Genomic DNA, 18,281 nt, shown 5'->3' with positions numbered 1-18,281 from the left:
CAGTAAAACTATTAATTATTTAGTGAATCAGCACCAGAATCCTGTGAGTGGTAGACTTGATCTGTGGGATGTTTTTCTCTCTAACTATGCAGAGTAATCAAGTCACGTGAAGCTGTTGCAAGAAACAGCATCTAATCAGCTAGCTTGGCAGAGACTGGAAATTAAGCTCTGCCACTTCCGCTCCACATGGCTCAGCTTTTCATCTGAAGTCCTCGCTATCTGAGAGTTCCAATCTATTTTTAATAATCCAATATTTTTTCCTCTCGTTGTTTAGATTGTTCAGTTTGGTATGAGTGAAAAACTTGGGCAAGTGTCCTTTGACCTTCCGCGGCAGGGTGAAACAGTTGTTGAAAAGCCGTACAGTGAGATCACAGCACAGATTATTGACGAAGAGGTTCGGGCTCTTATTGGTGCAGCAAACGAGAGAACTTTGGCATTATTGAGAGAGAAGCGACTAGAAGTTGAAAAAGTGAGTGATTGTACTGTTACTGGAGCATCAGTTCTGCAAAATCAGACTTCCTCTATTCATATTGCTGTATTTTACATTTCAGTTTCCGTTGTTCGCCAGCCGGTAAACCATTCTGTTTTCCTTTGGAGAAACTATCAAATCTCAGAGGACTATTTAGAAATAACATCCTGCCTTTCCAAGCTTTTTGCCCAAATGATTACTCAGTCAACATCCACTCCAATGAGTAACCTGTAAAATCTGCAGTGTTAGTTCTATTGTCCTTTTTAGATTTCTGATACCTTCATTGCTGCCTAGATTACTAGCGGTTATATTTTCATATCTGATTAATATAAATGTGAAAACATTATTTTAGCTAATGTATGCTTATAAAAGGGAACAGTGAAAGCTTACAAAATATCACACTGGCTGTAGATACTGAACCAGAGCCCTGTGTTACTGAGGCCATTTTAATGGATTAAGACTGTAACTGACTAGATTTCATCCTAACTTTTGCATTGACGTGAAGAAGGTGTGATTAACATTCAACAAAACTCCTTATAGCCTTTCCCCTATTTAATTTTAGTCTGCATTGCTGACTTCAGAATTTATCCCTCCAAGTTTTTGTGCGAGTTTTCTTACTTCCCAGGTGTGGACACTCCTTTTGGTCCCACTGAGCTGAGATCACTAATTTTGTATTTGTTTCTTTTATCAGGTGGCTGAACGATTACTAGAGAAGGAAGTGCTTGATAAAAGTGACATGATTGATCTTTTGGGACCAAGGCCATTTTCTGAAAAATCCACATATGAAGAGTTTGTTGAAGGTACCGGCAGCTTTGAAGAGGACACCACCTTACCAGAAGGTCTGAAGGACTGGAACCAGGAGAGGGAGGAGAGTAAAGAGGAACTGCCGCAAAAACAATTAGCATGAAATATATTAAGCACCTTTCTACTTTCTGTCAACTGGAGAGCTTAGTGCTGTCTGAATTGAAAGGTTTGCTTTGCTAAGATAAAATGAGAACAACCGCACTGTCATTTGGAACAGTTCTCATATAAGGAGGCCTTTGACAAAAGATAGGTTGTGTGATGCAGCTCATGCAGTCATCTCTTACATTGATCATGTTTCACAACTGAATTGGAAGCAGTTTAGACTGAGCCTGCTGAATTACTGAAACTGGGCTGAATCTGATAAACCAGTTCTCTCCCTGCCTTACTAGAAGGAACACAATCTATTTATTGGCACTTGAATGAACAAGAGTAAACCTAAAGGAATTTTCAAAAGTTTCATCAGTAAATAGACAAATTCTTAATGGTCGTAAACAAAAGAATTTCAAAAAGATTGAGTTTATGCAGGTATTTGAAAATGTTCACCTCTGAAAGTGGAAACTGTTCACTGGTACTACAATTATCAATCTTGAACTTTTGGTTTTCTTTTCTTCCCACTATCTAGAGAAATGAATTTAGCTACTTGAAATGTTTAGTCTCCAAACCGATTTCATTTTGAATTACGTGTACAGGTCAAAGCTGGTGTAGAGCGTCAATATATTTGAAAAAAATTAACAACAAAATATATTGCAATGCCACTAAAATGCATTTGAAAGCACTGTCACTTATTCTGTCTTTCGTGTAAAGAGCTAAACAAACGCAACCTGATATTTAAGCATTCTAGTAAGAATGTTACCATATGTGTTGAATAGTTCTTTTTTCAAACTGATAGTGTTTCAAAGATGATTGTTTTCCTGTTGTCATGGACACTGCGATGTATTTAACATTTAGCTTAGATATTCTCTTGGGGTGTGTTATAGGCAGTCACTCCGATAAGCAATCTGAGTGTCTTGTGTTTATGTGTAAATGCCACTTGATATTTAACTAAGTGATGCTGTTATTCAGGGGCATTAAACTTCGACCCCTTTGTGACCTGCACTGGATATTATGCTTTTACACTTATCTCGGTGTGCTTCTTGATTCTTTTCAGTAGTGAATCAAGAAACGCTTACCAATTAAAAGGTCATCTATGAATCGTTAAGTCGCTTTATTAAATAGGCAGCAAGTGATCGTAGAGAATAAGTGTCAGGTTCCACTTATTAACATCTCCCTTAAAGTGGAAACAATAGTAACTTCTGTCAGTTGACTGACTTGATTTATTTTGCCATTACTTATTCTTCTGGGCAAGTTCTACTGCAAACAACCTTGATCTTTTGCATTTTATTTTTGCAGCTGCTGGCCCTAGGCAGACTCTTGTCTCCTTTTTAACCTGACTAACATATACTCCTTTGTGTTAGTACAGCAATGGGGCAGGGGGGAAGAGAAGGTGTGCAGCTAATTTTTTTTGCTATAGTAGGCCTGTCAATAAAAGTAACTATAATTTCATTTTGATGGTTTGAGTTTAAGTGGGCTTTTTCTCGGGAAGAATAAGGCCATTTTGAGTAATTGGCCTGCCGAAGGAAACAATTTGGTCCATTAAGCCTGCACTGACCACAGTCCTACCCAAACCCTATCCCTGTAACCCCACATATCTATCCTGTTAGTCCCCATGACACTAAGTGGCCATTATCCATGGCCGGTCAATCTAACCCCTATATCTTTCAGACTGTGGGAGGAGACACTAGCTTGTGGTGGAAACCCATGGAGACATGGGGGGAACATGCAAACTCAATACAGATGGTCACCCGAGGCCGGAATTGAACCGGGTACTATGAGGCAGCAGTGCTAACCACTTTGCCACCATGCCACTCTTGCTGTTGTGAATTTCACATTGTCCCATCTAGCTTCGGGACAGAGATTCAGTGCCTCCAGCATGTGACATTTATTTAAATCCATATAAATTATTTTGTTTAAAAATTCAACCCTTCAATGTAACTCCATCTCAAAATCCTTTTCATCAAGAATGGTCAGAAATCCTGTTTATCAGCTGGACTGATCCCTGATGAAGAATTAATTTGAGCCAGAATTGTGTGTTAGTCTTCCAGTCCCGTTGTTGCTACTTAAGTATAATTGATTCTATTTCCTAATATGTGATTACAAAATTAATCTTTTTTCATTCAGTAGTTGTATGCTTCATTTCCAAAAGATAAAACCTTCACTTTCATTGCCTTTTGTATTCTTTGAATTTTTCCTTCATTAAAGTCAGGTATAGGCACCAACCTTATAGTGCGAACATGTATTCATTCTTGAGATAAGCTTAATTGTTCTTGAGCTGCATTATTTCCTTCATTTGTATCAATCCTTCCAAAGAGGATAATGGCCTCATTCTGCATATCACAAGCAAGGCTGCTCATAACAGAAATATTCAACATGTCATTTGCATTGGTTGAGGACTCTATTTGCCTCAAATGTGGGAAAATTAGTCGTGGTGGATTTTACCACAGCCTGTGCCTCTTTGACATGTAAGGTCATCGAGGTGCAAAGTAAATAATATGTAGGATAAATTAGTTTATGGGTTTCAGTATTTATTCAAAGTGTAGATACAATCTTGCAAATTTGAAACCAAGCTGGAAGATCACCAGACTCAAATTTCAATCTGGGGTGACCTGTCCTTCACTTGATCAGTCCATGAACCGTAAACCATTCATCTTGTGTTGCTTTCACACCACCTTGACTAAATGTGTTTTTAGGTCTTGAGGATTGAACTTGACCCATCAGTTAAAGCTTGAATATTGCTGTTTACTGGTGACAATCCTGACGCACATAATGATTATTAGTATTCTGTATATTTTAATCTTTTGTTTGAATTAATTCAGACTCTAATGGTGAGATTATTACAATTACTGTGTGTTGTCTTTTGGCAGCACTTGCATAGTGAATATTGCTGCATGCTACTAGATATGCTGTTGCAGTAAGTAGCTTATTACCCACATATCTTTTGTATAGAAAGGATTTACTTTCAACAGACATTTTAAATTCTGAATGTTCATATGACCTTTATACAAAAAATATTTTTTCTGCTGTACTTAGTTACTCCACAATGGGTTTTTGTAATCATTGTGCCTTACCAAATGTTACACTGGCCACAATATTTCCGGTTTTTGGCAATGGAAAACTATGGCTACTGAATTTCAGTATTTGTGTTGTAATTTATCTGTAGTGTTGTGATAAATTCTTATAAGGTTGAGATTCTAAGATAGGAAAATCAGCAGCATTAAGATATTAAAAAGTTAAACTCTAAATGTTGTCCAGTTAAATGGTTGCCTGCGTTACAGTCTTGCAATCTTAAAAAGTTAATGCCATTTTGTGAAGAAGGAAAAATCTATACAAAACTACTTAGATTTTTGCAACTTCAACAGGTTACAACTGATAGATCAGTTTATTACCCTTGAAATGAGATTGTGTGGTATTACAAACAAACACAACTAAATTTTTTGTATCAATCATTTTGTAGTGCTGGGTGTTGGAACATGCTAGTGTTGTCAGTTAATTAGCGTTGCTATTGCACTAATAATGCAAAGGGAAATGTTTTGCATTACCCCATCATTAATCTCTACTTCGAATACATGTCCATATTTCTGTATTTAATAAGTGCTATCGTTTCCTGCAAAGAAATTCTAGAAATACAAAACCCAGCCAATATGACTTATAATTCCTTTTATTTATTTAACCAAGGGGCAGTCTGGTAACTCACTGTCAGTGATGTGACTGGGTCAGAAAAATAAATTTAAGGATGATGGATTAATGGGTTTACCCGTACCCTGGGGCTCTTTGATTATTTGCAAGCTGCTGTATTTGTGTCATTGGCATGAGTGACAAATGATGATAAAGGGAATACGGTCTGAAGTGTGCGCAAGAAAGATATTTTGGAACACTATTGATTCCTGAAACAGTCAACAGCAACTTGCATTTTTGTAGCACCAATGTCAGAAGATGCTTCACAGATTCAGTGATGCACAAGAAGACAGAATTGGAGAAGTGCATAAATGCCCAGGGGAAGGGGTGTTGGGTTGGAGGAAACCACAGTTATGAGGGGCAAGGTCCCAAAGGAAAACAATAGTGAGAATTTTAAATTAAAGTGCTGCCATAAAAGGAGCTATTGTAGAGCTAAAAGGGGTCACGGAAAAGCCTTGGCTAGCAGGAATCAGGATAGTCCCAAGGTTTTTTATACATGTATAAAGAGCAAGAGGGTAGCCATGGAGGGGATTGGCCCATTCAAGGACAAGGGAGGGAATCTATGCACAGAGCCAGAGGAAATGGGTGAGGTATTAAATGAATACTTTTGCGTCAGTATTCACCAGAGAGAAGAACTTGGTGGATAATGAGTCTGGGAATGGATGTGTAGATATTTTGATTCATGTTGAAATCAAAAAGGAGGTATTGGGGTTCTTGAGAAACATTAAGATAGACAAGTCCCCAGGGCCTGATGGGATATCCCGATGGGATGCCCCAGGGGTCGGTGCTGGGGCCTCAGCTATTTACCATTTATATAGATGATCTGGAGGAGGGAACCGAGTGTAGGGTGTCGAAATTTGCTGATGACACCAAAATTGGTGGAAAGGCAAATTGTGCGGAGGGTGGGGAGAGTCTACAGAAGGATCTAGATAGGCTGGGCGAATGGGCCAGGAAATGGCAAATGGAATTTAATGTTGGCAAGTGCGAGGTGGTCCACTTTGGTAGGAAGGATTATTACTTACGTGGAGAAAAACTGCAGCAGGCGACGGTGCAGAGGGACCTCGGGGTCCTTGTGCATGAGTCGCAAAAACCCAGCTTGCAGGTGCAGCAGGTGGTCAGGAAGGCGAATGGGATGCGAGGGGGATTGAATATAAAAGTAGGGAGGTCTTGCTGCGGCTGTATAGGGCATTGGTGAGGCCGCAGCTGGAGTACTGTGTGCAGTTTTGGGCGCCGTACTTATGCAAGGATATTTTGGCCTTGGAGGGAGTGCAGAGGAGGTTTACTAGGCTGATGCCGGAGTTGAGGGGGTTGAGCTATGAGGAGAGGCTGAATAGATTAGGCTTGTACTCGTTAGAGTTTAGAAGAATGAGGGGAGATCTCATTGAGACGTATAAGATGATGAATGGGATGGATAGGATAGAGGTGGAGAGACTCTTCCCGCTCAGAAAGGATAGTAGGACTAGGGGGCATAGCCTCAAGATAAAGGGGGGGCGGTTTAGAACAGAGTTGAGGAAGAACTTCTTCACTCAAAGGGTGGTGAATCTCTGGAATTCTCTGCCCGTTGAAGTGGTGGAGGCTGCCTCGCTAAATATATTTAAGACACGGGTTGATGGGTTTTTGATGAGAGAGGGGATTAAGGGTTATGGGGAGAGGGCGGGAATGTGGAACTGAGCCACGACAGATCAGCCATGATCTTATTGAATGGCGGGGCAGGCTCGAAGGGCTAGTTGGCCCACTCCTGCTCCTATTTCTTATGATATATCCCAGAATACTGAGAAAGGCAAGAGAGGACATTTCTGGGGCCTTGAGAGAAATCTTTATATCCTCACTGGCTACAGAGGAGGTCCTGGAGGACTGGAAAATAGCCTTTGTTTAAGAAGGGTAGCAAGAATAATCCAAGTAATTACAGGCTGGTAAGCCTTATCAGTGGTGGGGAAATTATTGGAGAGGTTTCTCCGAAGCAGGATTTATTCCCACTTGGAAATAAGTGGATGAATTAGTGAGAGGCAACATGGTTTTGTGAAGGGGACGTGATGTCTCACAAAGATTGAGTTTTTTGAGGACGTGACGAAGGTGATTGATGGGGGTAGGGCAGTGGATGTTGACTACATGGACTTCGGTAAGGCCTTTGACAAGGTCCCTCATGACAAACTGGTGCAGAAGGTGAAGTCAATGGGATCAGAGGTGAGCTGGCAAGGTGGATTAGTGAGCACAGTTAGTGAATGAACAGAATTAGATGAGAGTTAAAATACTAGTGGAGTTTTGCATGAATTTGGGTTTATAGAGGTAAAAGAAGGAAAGCTGGCTAGCAGTAGTTGAGTCTAGAGATAACAAAGGATTGCAAAAGCCTGGATCAACATTTCTGCAGCAGGTAAATTGATGTGTGGTGGAGACGGGCATTGACACAAAAGTGGAAATAGGCAGTCTTGGTGATGGTGTGAGTATGAGGTTGGAATCTTGTCTCGGGGGCAAAAAGGACAACGTGGTTCATCCTCAAATAGTGGCAAGGCAGAGGGCTGGAGTACTGCCTAGGGGATGCAGTTTGTGGCAAGGATGAAAGACAGTGGCTGGGATTTCAAACTTCCTTTCACATTGGACATGAATGGTGACGGAAGGAGAGAATCCTGCAAGAGGCGAAGTTACGCATCTCATTGTGATTCTCACCCCCACCCATATTCAACATCAGGAACTCAATTAGAATAAATTTAAATCTAATCATCTGGCCTCTACGCCTGTAGTTTTTATCGTTTAGTTCATAAATTTAAGGTTACATAAGAACATAAGTAATAAGGTTAATTGAAAAACTTGGGCAAAAGTGGATAATACACAAAGATATGAAAACTAATGGAGCCAAGCAACAGCTTCACAAATTTTTAACACTAGTCAATATATAGTTAATGTTATAAATGTAATTTGGGTGAAAGTTGATTTTGTTTATCCATTCGTGAGAAATGGCTGTCACTGCCTGGCTGACATTTATTGCCCATCTCTAGTCACCCTTGAACTGAATGACTTGCTAGGGCAACTGAAAATCAAGCACATTGCTATGGCTCTGGAGTCACATGTAGGCCAGACCAGTAAGGACAGCAGATTTCCTTCCTTAAAGGTCATTAGTGAACCAGATGGGTTTTTCAACGATCAACAATGGTTTCATGGTCATCAATATACCATTAATCCTAGATGTGTAAAAAAAAAAATCAAATTCAAATTCCACCTCCTGCTGTGGCGAGATTCAAACCCAGATCCCCAGAAATTAGCTGAGTTTCTGGATTAATAGTCTAGTGATAGTGCCACTAGGCCATCACCTCCCCTCTTCTGCAAGAAACTAGCTAATAATATCTATTAAAAAAATCTTATGCTTGCCCATATTTTCATTGTAGTTTCCTATGTCCAATGTTTACAATGCAAATTACCTATGTAATCTTGTTAGGATGTAATTGTATATTCTTCACATAGAGGGAAATGCTGGGTTTATGCATAATTAAAAACTCATCTAGGCAGTTGCTATCGTAGATGTGGGCATGTAAATTTATACTGCAAATATGAAAGTATGATTTTAAAATGAGGACTGAACTATGGAACTGTGTGTCTAATTATCATCAGCCTTAAAATGCTGCTTGCCTTGAAGACTCCAATTGACACCCCATGCACATTGCAATCACAGATCAACTACAGCAGGAAATGACTCATGAAAAATAAAACATGACATTATAAATAGTTCACGATTTAAACATCATCAGCCAAGTAGAAAAGTGCTGAGCCAAGCTCAGAATGGGTCACTGTCATTGACAAGTGTCTGGCTCATTGTACCCAAAACTTACTGCAATTCTGTTATTTGTCTTGTGGCAGGAAGCCTTAGACGTACAAATTAATCAACCTTCTAAGTTATGAAAGTGCTTAGGTTAATCTCTTGATAAAAGACTGAGATTTGAGCTGGCCACATGTATATGACCTTCTGTATTGTAGGATTTCTAATACGTGTGTGTATATGTATGATATGCTGGCGTTGGACTAGGGTAAACACAGAAGTCTCAAAATACCAGGTTAAAGTCCAACAGGTTTATTTGATAGTAAACGCCATTAGTTTTTGGAGCGCTGCTCCTTCGTCAGGTGAGTGGGGAGTTCTGATCACAAACAGTGCATATAAAGGCACACACACAGTTTACAGAATACTGATTAGAATGTGAGTCTTTACACCTAGTCAAGTCTTAAAGGTGCAGACACTGTGAGTATAGATAGCATTAAGCATAAGTTAAACAGATGTGTATTGTCTCCAGACAAGACAGTAAGTAAGATGTTGCAAACCCAGGCAAGTCGTGGGGGACGGCCTCAACTGGGATCTTGGGTTCATGTCACACTATCTGTAACCCCCATGATCTGTTGGACTTTAACCTGGTGTTGTGAGACTTTTTATTGTGTATATGTAGACATATTAGTTAACATTTTAAAACACCTTTGTTCTCTTGTGGCTAGCTTAGCAGAAAGCAACTACAACTATATTGGAGAGAAAAGTAATTTGAAATCTTCCATAACCCCAATGCTCTGTTTGAAAGCCAGGGGATTTTTAATACCAGCTGATTTAGTTTTATTTCCTGAAAGATGGACAAAGTTTCTATATGGTAATATATCCAAGTGTGTCACCTGATCTAAATTTCCCAATGGAGGTTGACAGATTTAATTACTACTCTGGCAATGTTGGGAATTGTGTTCTTCTGATCTCACTAATGGCCTACGTGGCTCAAATTATTTTTTATAATGAGGACCTTAATTGCAACATAAGAAAATCACTCCATCATAAGAAAATCAACCTACCCTAGGATTACAAAACCATGAAACACTCTCTGCCTTTTCCTTGGTTTTTTTAAAGTATGAACACAGCAGTGGTTAGCACTGCTGCCTCACAGTGCCAGGGACCCAGGTTCAAATCCAGCCTTTGGTCTCTGTTTATGTGGAGTCTGCACTTTCTCCGTGTGTGGGTTTCCTCCTGGTGCTCCAGCTTCCTCCCAAAGATATGCTTGTTAGGTTGATTGGCCATTCTAAATCGGCCTTAGTGTCGGGGGATTAGTAAAGTGTGTAGGGTTATGGGACTAGGGCCTGGGTGGGATTGTGGTTGGTGCAGACTCGATGGGACAAATGATCTCTTTCTGTACTGTAAGGATTCTATTATTCCTTGAATATCACTGACCATTCTCTCAATCTATTCAGCACTGTATCTTCTCCATTGATCTTGGTTTTTAACTTTTTTTTGTTTATAGAGAAAGCTGACACTGGCATTTAAACTTTGTTCCAGCTTCTAATTATTTTGCATTCTAGTATTAATTAGGAGAAGGGACATTGAATAGTGTTTATATGGAAAACAGATGCACGAACTCTACATGTGTGAACTTTTCATATTTTGGCATTTATCTGTGTGAAAATGTGGGGACAATAATAACATGAATAATAAGATTACACATTTTAAACAAGAAGTATTCCATTTTATTTTTTTTTACATTCACTTATTGTATGATAAATGGCTTAAACAGATTTGCTACCAAAGTATTAAAGTACAACTTTAAGAAACCAGTATACATGATGACTGGAACTTGAGGGTTATTTGTGAGTCTGAAAAGGTTAATTTAAAATTTGCAAATAACATTTATAAAGGAGTTTCCTGAACTAAGGTAGCAAATCACCATGTGTCTATCCATGATGTGCATCGTTGAATGTTAGTATATGCTTTAAAATAATCTACTTCATCAGATACAACATCTAGTTCCATCTACAACATTCAAATTATACCTTCAGTGTCAGGGGTTGGGGGGGAAACTGGTATTCTTTTTGAGAGAAAATAAATACTGCTTTCTGGTCTCAAAGATAAATCTTAATTTAACAGGATAACTTTGAGTTGACATCAGACTTATAAAGGTAAAGTCGCCATAGTCCCAGATGACCATAGGCTGTTCTCTCTCCCCTTTGGGGGAGAAAACTTACTGGTCGTGATTTAACCTGAGGATCGCCACACCTCAGGCCAAGGGCAAGGTTGAGATGGCGGAGCCTTCAGAAATAACCTCCACCTTTACAGAAATTGAACCTGCACTGTTAGAATCATAGAATCTCTACAGTTCAAAAGGAGGCCATTCGGCCTATAGGTCTGCACCAACTGATAGCCAAATTGGCGTCATTCTGCATAACTAACCTGCTAGCCAGCCAAGTGAGCTAAATTGACCCCCTATCAGACTTATTCAATTTCACTGCTCATTTCAGGTAGTGCAATATTTTGGTTTAGAGGTAATGGCTTTTGTACAACAGGAATTAAAGCGGCACTCAGTTTCTTTGTCCAGGTGTATAAATCATTTGGAATCAGATTTAGCATTTTGGCTCAGCTAAATCTTTTTCTCCTTGAATATATTTTTCGCAAGTTTCGACATGTATGACAATGTGTTTTAGTCAGTGAAAAAAGATAAACATATCTGGGAAGAAATTGCTGCCTCCCTACAAATTCTGTTTTGGAACAGAAAAAGAAAATTAATAATTTTATTTATGATGCTTTCATTCCATATATTATTGATCATTTCAGTGCTAATAAAACTCTTCTATAAGATTTATGGGAATGTGTTTGGTGTAGAATTTCTGCTTTGAGATGTGTGAGAAATACAGAATATCTCTTAACTTGGTGTTTCACTCCAAAAAACATAATGGACACTCATCATTCTTCCAGTGGAGGATTTCCTCCGCATCATCACAGCTGAGATATTTTGTATTTACCTTCATTTGTATTGATCTCAATTTTTCTGTTGCAAGTTTACTACCAGTACTCTCTCCCATCAGTTTTTCTGTGAAGAGGCAAACTTAGTTTTTAACTCAATGTGAAGTGAAATGGACAACTTATTAGACTTTTCCACTGCTGCAGCTGAGTTAGAACAAGCATTCCCAGTTGAACAGGAATCGACTGCAGTTGCCTGGCAATCTCTAAAACCAGATATGATGCTGTTCTGTTCCAAGAGGAATTTTTTTTTCTAAAAAGCGATAAAGCTTTTTACTCGAGGCAATAAAATGTTCCAGTACTTCAGATATAATGTCCTAAATAGGTACAGCACAGGCTCACACACAGCACCAAGAGCATGAGAGTGGACTATGATTGATAATTTGATTTTCCTAGCTTTCATGACCTTCGCTGAAAGCATGAACATTGTGTAATTGATTCACTGCAGGGACAGTTGGTGAAAATCTACTTAATTACAAACTGAAGAACGAGGGAGGAGAAGAACAGTTCTATATGGTGCGGCAGAACTATTCATCATTGCAGTTTTACTGAAACAAGGTCCGAACTTGTCCTAGGGTTTTTTGTGTGTTTCGACTGTGTGAAAATGATCTGACATTTCCAATGGAACATCTGGATCACTTGGGTGCTTCCTCTCTTTGCTCTGTTCCGTCTTGGCTCTTGTCCACGAAGGGGATTTTAAATGTGTTCCACATGAGATGATCGGATACATGAATGGTTGGTTCAATTCTATAAAATAAAATGTAAACAATTAGCTGTGCGATGAACCAGAGGGATGTCAAGATATAAGATACATCTTAAGGAACTACAAAAGGCCATGAATGTAGCCCATGCCATCACGCAAACCAGCCTCCCAGCCAATGACTTTGCCTACACTTCCCGCTGCCTCAGCAAAGCAGCCAGCATAATTAAGGACCCCACACACCCTGGATATTCTCTCTTCCACTTTCCTCTGTCGGGAAAAGGTACAACAGTCTGAGGTCACATACCAACTGACTCAAGAATGGCTTCTTCCCTGTTGCTGTCAGACTTTTGGATGGACTTACCTTGCATTAAATTCATCTTTCTCTACACTCTAGCTATGACTGTAACACTACATTCTGCACTCTCGTTTCCTTCCTTATGAACAGTATGCTTTGTATAGTGTGCAAGAAACAATACTTCTCATTATAAATACATGACTATAATAAATAAAATCAAAATAGTTTGCTATGATGAGGATATTTAGTTATTCTTTCACTTTGTTAGCATTAACTTGGATGTTTTAATAAAGTTCCCCACCGATGCAAAGTATTTAAGTACAAGGAACCCATTCTTTGTAAGGTAATAACATTTGCAACAGCATTTCTTTATTTCACATAACTGATTATCTCATGTTCAGATTACATGTGATCTGATGCCATATGGTGTCATCCAATCAAACTCCAGGAATGCCAACAATCTGAGGCAGTAAACCCTATCAAGTCAGCCTGACCACTACTTTCACCATCGTCCATCAGATCTTACCCCAGCTCCCTGTCCAAATACATTCTGAGCAGCGTTGGTGTTTGCTGATTTAAGGGGTTACACCAGTTAAGCTGCTGCTGTGACCACTGTCCGAATCAGGACAGCTGCCTGTCTCTCAGAGCTGCCAACCGAAGCTTGGCAATGTCACCAATAGAAATGGCTGCTACTGAAGCTGCAGAAAGAAGGTGGCCTCTTCATATTGAGGCACTCTTGAAAGCCAGGTCATTTTTTCACTATGCTGGGCTAGGTAGGCAAGCACCAGCGTTCAAGAGGTGAATGCTCCAGCCATGGCATCACAGCCATGAGGCTGGCATTGCTGTCAGAGGGCCCCTTAATGGGTCATGCCATGGCCATAAGGAGGCTTCATTTCAACACGTCCCGCTCCCCCTGCCTCCCCACCCACCCTGCCCAATCCCCTGGAAGAGCCACTGTTTACCTCCCCGATAAGCTGAGGCCCATCCTAACACTAGGGAAATGCTGACATGGGCAGGACGTGGCTACTAATTCATCAATTAATTCATTTAATCGGCCACACACTAAGTAGAGACATGTAGCTGTGCCTCTAATATTCCTGACATTGGGAATATTCCATGGCAGCAGGAAGACAAGGGCCTTACTTTCTGATCCCTATCATCACCATCAGTGGATCAGAAAAATGTACAAAGAGCTGACCTCAAGAGATGAGGTGAGAGTGACTATCCTTGACATCAAAGCAGCACACGTATGGCATCAAGGAGCCCTAGCAAAATTGGAGTCAATGGAAATCAGGTCCGCTGGTTGGAGTCATATCCAGCACAAAGGAAGGTGGTTGTGGTTGTTCGAGATTAATCACCTCTCACCCGGACACTGTTGCAAGCCTCTCTCAGAGTAATGTCCTAGGTCCAACCATCTTCAGTTGCTTCATCAATGATCTTCCTTCCTTTATAAGATAAGAAATGGGGATGTTCACTGATGATTGCACAATGATCAACACCATTCACAACTCTTCAGATATTGAAGCAATCCATGTCCAAATGCAATAAGGTCTAGACAATATCCAGGCTTGGGCTGACATGTGGTTTGTACCATTTATGCCAAACTTGTACCAGGCAATGAACATCTCCAACAAGACAGAATCTAACCATCTCTCCTTGACATTCAATTTCATCACTATAGCTAAATCCCCCAGTATCAAGATCCTTAGAGGTTACCATTGACCAAAAGCTACACTGGACCAGCCATATAAATACTGTGGCCCCAAGAGCAGGTCAGAGGTTAGGAATCCTGCAGAAAGTAACTCTCATCCTGACTCCCCAAAGCCTGTCCACCATCTGCAAGCCAAAAGTTGGAGTGTGATGGAATATTCTCCCCTTGCCTGGATGAATGTAGCTTCAACAACACTCAAGAAGCTCAACAACATCCAGGACAAAGCAGCCCACTTGACTGGCATCCCATTCGCCACCTTCAACATTCATGCCTCCATCAAACACACTGTAGCAGCAGTGCGTACCGTTACCAAAGCTCCCGTGACACAGTGTCTTCCAAACCCGCAAATCTATCACCTCGAAGGAATAGGGCAGCACACACAAGAACACCACTACCACAAGTTTCCCTCCAAGCCACATAACATTTCAGCTTGGAAATATATCGCCGTTTCTTCACTATCACTGTGTCAAAATCTGGAACTCTCTCCCTAAAAGCAGAGCGCGTGTACCTACACCTGTGACTGCAGCATTTCAAGAAGACAGCTCACCACTTTCTCAAGGGCAACTAGGGATGATCAATAAATTTCATGGAAGAATGTAAAAATGAGGTTTCTCACTTCCCAGCCCATTTCCAGAGAGTGCATAAAATTCCGCTTATGTTGTCTAGAAGTTTCCATTTAAATAATGTCCTCACAGCATACTAGAGTTACCATTTACATGGCTGCTAGGTTTTCATAACAAAAAAAAATTTCAAGTTCAAAAATGGATTGTTGTCTAAGTTAACATTTTTTACTGAATTTTAGCCAAATGAAGAGAGAAAGAACTTATTATTATTGGAATGGGTGTTGAACAATCAGGCTGAACCAAATAATTCAAATTCCTCTTTCAGATTTAAATCATTTGAAAAATCAAATTAAATTCTTTTCACTTTTTGCCTGAGGGTCAGGGTCTTCCTGTCAACAGTTGTAAATAGGTGTTAATTGCATTCTAATTTCAGTTGGGAATGGTTTTCAAACTAAAATTGTCGAAATCACGTTTTAAAATTTTCCTTCCTCTGCTATTTATTTATTGGCTTTAGCTTAACCTGGATTTCCATGTCAGCACCTTAACCACAATCAGAGTAGTGTTCATAAAAATTGAGTCTAGATATAGGACATTATATATGCAGCACAATGCCTCACAGGTCCAGGGATCTGGGCTTAATTCCAGCCTTGACTGACTATGGGGAGTATGCACATTCTCCATGTCTGTGTGGATTTCCTCCGTATGCTCCAGTTTCCTCCCATAATCCAAAAATATGCCGGTTGGGTTGCCTCTTAGTGTCCCAATGTGGGTTAGACGGATTAGCCATAGGGAATTTGTTGGGTTATGGGGATAAGGTGGGGGATGGGGCGGTGGGGGGGTTACTCTGTCATAGTGCAGATTTGAAGGACCGAATGGGGTTCTACTGCATTGTAGGAATTCTATGATTCCATGATTTCCTTCAGCCATCAGCCATAAGACCCCCATTGTTCAGGTGACATTCAACTATGACTACTGAATTCCAGTACAAATCACAAAAAAACTTTGTACGTGATCCACAATCAAGAGTGTTCACTATTAAGTTGAAAAGCATGGAAAAATCTACAACATATCTATAAAGTTGATGAATTGGAAAACCTTGAGGAAACCAAACTGATTTCCCCAGACCAGCAGCTGAAGGAGCCAGCAAATACTGTCCAAGGCAAACAACAGCAGATGCATTGTCAACCATTCCTATTGGAAGCCTGAAAATCTTGTTGAGGATGTGGGGTCATACAACTGATTAATGACAAAATTCCTGACAAGCAAAAAAAGCAGATGAAAAATATGCTAAAATTAGAGAATACCGCAAAAATGGATGTCCGGAATATGTTCCAAACAATCTCATCCTGAAACAATACTTAAAACTCGGTATTGTCAATGACTAGTTAACTTCCGATGAGAGACTGGTCACACTAAGAATCCGCAGTCTCAAGATCTTTCAAGGAATACACCAGGGACACCTCAGCATTATCAAGTGTCACACTATAGTGTGTGAAATTCAATCTGTTGTCCAGGAATGTCAAAATCACTACAGGAAATGATTTTGAGCTGCATCATCTGTGCAATCCATCACCAAGAGCAAAAGGAACCACTGCTGGTATCCTCATTCACATCCAGACCGTGGGAATGTTTCGGAATAGATCTTTCAGCTCAAGGGGAAGACACTTCTCATAGTTGTTGACTATTACTCCAGATTATTTGAAATTAAACATCTTCATTGTACAACCTCAGAAGCAGTCATTAATTGTTTTTTGCCACATATGGCATTCCTGATCATCATTTCAGACAACGGCTCAGTTTGTGAATTAAGGGTCCAGTAAATTTCTGTGGATTTGTTCACACAATCAATCAACCAATCCATCCAGGACAAGCAAATGGAGACACAGAGAAGAGAAAGAATGGTACAAGCTTTGTTGAAACACAATGATATCAATGCAAGATCTTTGAGCTCTCTGTTCCACATCACTTCAGAATGGTTCAGTTACGTCAGAACACCTGTTCGGAAGAAGGCTATGAACTCAACTTCCTGTTCTTCCACATATGCTTATGCCAAGTCTAAAAACAACAGTTATCGAGAGAGCAAGGGGGAAAGAAGAGGAATACTTTGACTATTAGACTAGAAGCTACAATCAATATCATAGAGTGCATGATTTACCAGAACTCCAACCAGATGCATCAGCCTGGATTAGAGATTAGAATAGAGAAAAAGACACAAAGTCTGAGATCTTGTAGAGACTGAGAATTGGATAGTGAGAAGAAACAGAATTGTACTCATATCAACAAAAAGATGACCATCAATAGAATAGATTAACTATCCATATGATTAGGAAGACAACCTGAAAAGAGAGCCAATGGTCTCTGAAGATTTCCATGCTAGAGTAGAGTTCCGGAGAAAATATGGAGAATTTGAATCCTATGCAACCTTCAAGAATGATCAGATCAGAACAAGGTCATGGAGATTGGCATAGCCACAAAAACACTTACCTCTGTGACCCAGAGATGAAGGGAAAGATTTGGGACAGGAGGAAGATGTCATATAAAGGGTTACTGTTAACATCTAAATATATAATCTGCATCATCAGTGATGTAAGATCACAAGATGATAGAGCATAGCAAGAGAGAGTTTTATGTTAAGCTTTCTGCTGAGTCTATTGTACGTAGTATAATGTTCAATAAAAGATGGAGTTGAACAACAGCCTTTCCTCCAGCATCATCAGCAATTCTCTGACCCACAACCACCAAATGTCAGGCCCACACTATAATTCCACTGCACTCAATAATGTGGAAATGCTGGTTAGTCATCTACTGGACATTAAAACTGACAGGAACATTCTAATCTGTAAAATTCTTCAATCAAACTAAGTGATGTCAGACTTTATCTGGAAATGGGGACAAGGATGGTGAGGGAAAATGTACGGAATAAAGTGTTCCTGTTGTTTCTGCTAACCTTTAGGCTATTGTAAAATATGCTATGTTTACAAAAAATGAAATAAATGATCAGTTTAAGTGTTGCAGAGTTTATGATTTCCCTTCCTCTCCCTCCCAACTATAAGAAGGCTAGAAATTAACAACATGCTTGTGGTTCTAAGTTCTGCGATTCTGTCCGTGAAACCATGCAAAAAGAGTGCAGCTGTTTCCTCTGAACATAGAGCATTTCCTACAAAACAACTTTTCTCTGTGATGCAAAGTGTAATGTTACAGTATTGGTTACTCATAGAAA

General features: G+C 39.9%; 2 protein-coding genes across 3 annotated transcripts in view; one reads left to right on the top strand and one right to left on the bottom strand.

Annotated features, from left to right (window-relative positions):
* Window positions 1-5,110, top strand: part of LOC145341855 (mitochondrial inner membrane m-AAA protease component AFG3L2-like) — a 51,560-nt gene extending 46,450 nt beyond the window's left edge. The window contains exons 16-17 of one of the 2 annotated variants that reach the window (XM_080186850.1): window positions 275-469; window positions 1,161-5,110. In XM_080186850.1, the coding sequence (XP_080042976.1) occupies window positions 275-469; window positions 1,161-1,376 (411 nt within the window). In that variant the 3' untranslated portion in view covers window positions 1,377-5,110. The remainder of the gene's footprint in view (window positions 1-274; window positions 470-1,160) is intronic. The other variant, XM_080186851.1, reaches the window with a different exon arrangement.
* Window positions 5,111-6,805: 1,695 nt separating this feature from the next.
* dbndd1 (dysbindin domain containing 1) overlaps window positions 6,806-18,281 on the bottom strand; it is a 34,533-nt gene continuing 23,057 nt past the window's right edge. Inside the window, exon 4 of the mRNA XM_080186849.1 lies at window positions 6,806-12,536. Within this exon, the coding sequence (XP_080042975.1) occupies window positions 12,361-12,536 (176 nt within the window). The 3' untranslated portion in view covers window positions 6,806-12,360. The remainder of the gene's footprint in view (window positions 12,537-18,281) is intronic.

The sequence above is a fragment of the Carcharhinus amblyrhynchos genome, chromosome 4 (genome assembly GCF_965287045.1).
Source record: "Carcharhinus amblyrhynchos chromosome 4, sCarAmb.v2.hapA, whole genome shotgun sequence".
Taxonomy (NCBI): Eukaryota; Metazoa; Chordata; class Chondrichthyes; order Carcharhiniformes; family Carcharhinidae; genus Carcharhinus; species Carcharhinus amblyrhynchos.
Note: the sequence above shows the minus strand (reverse complement) of the source record. Positions and strands in the feature narration are given on the sequence as shown.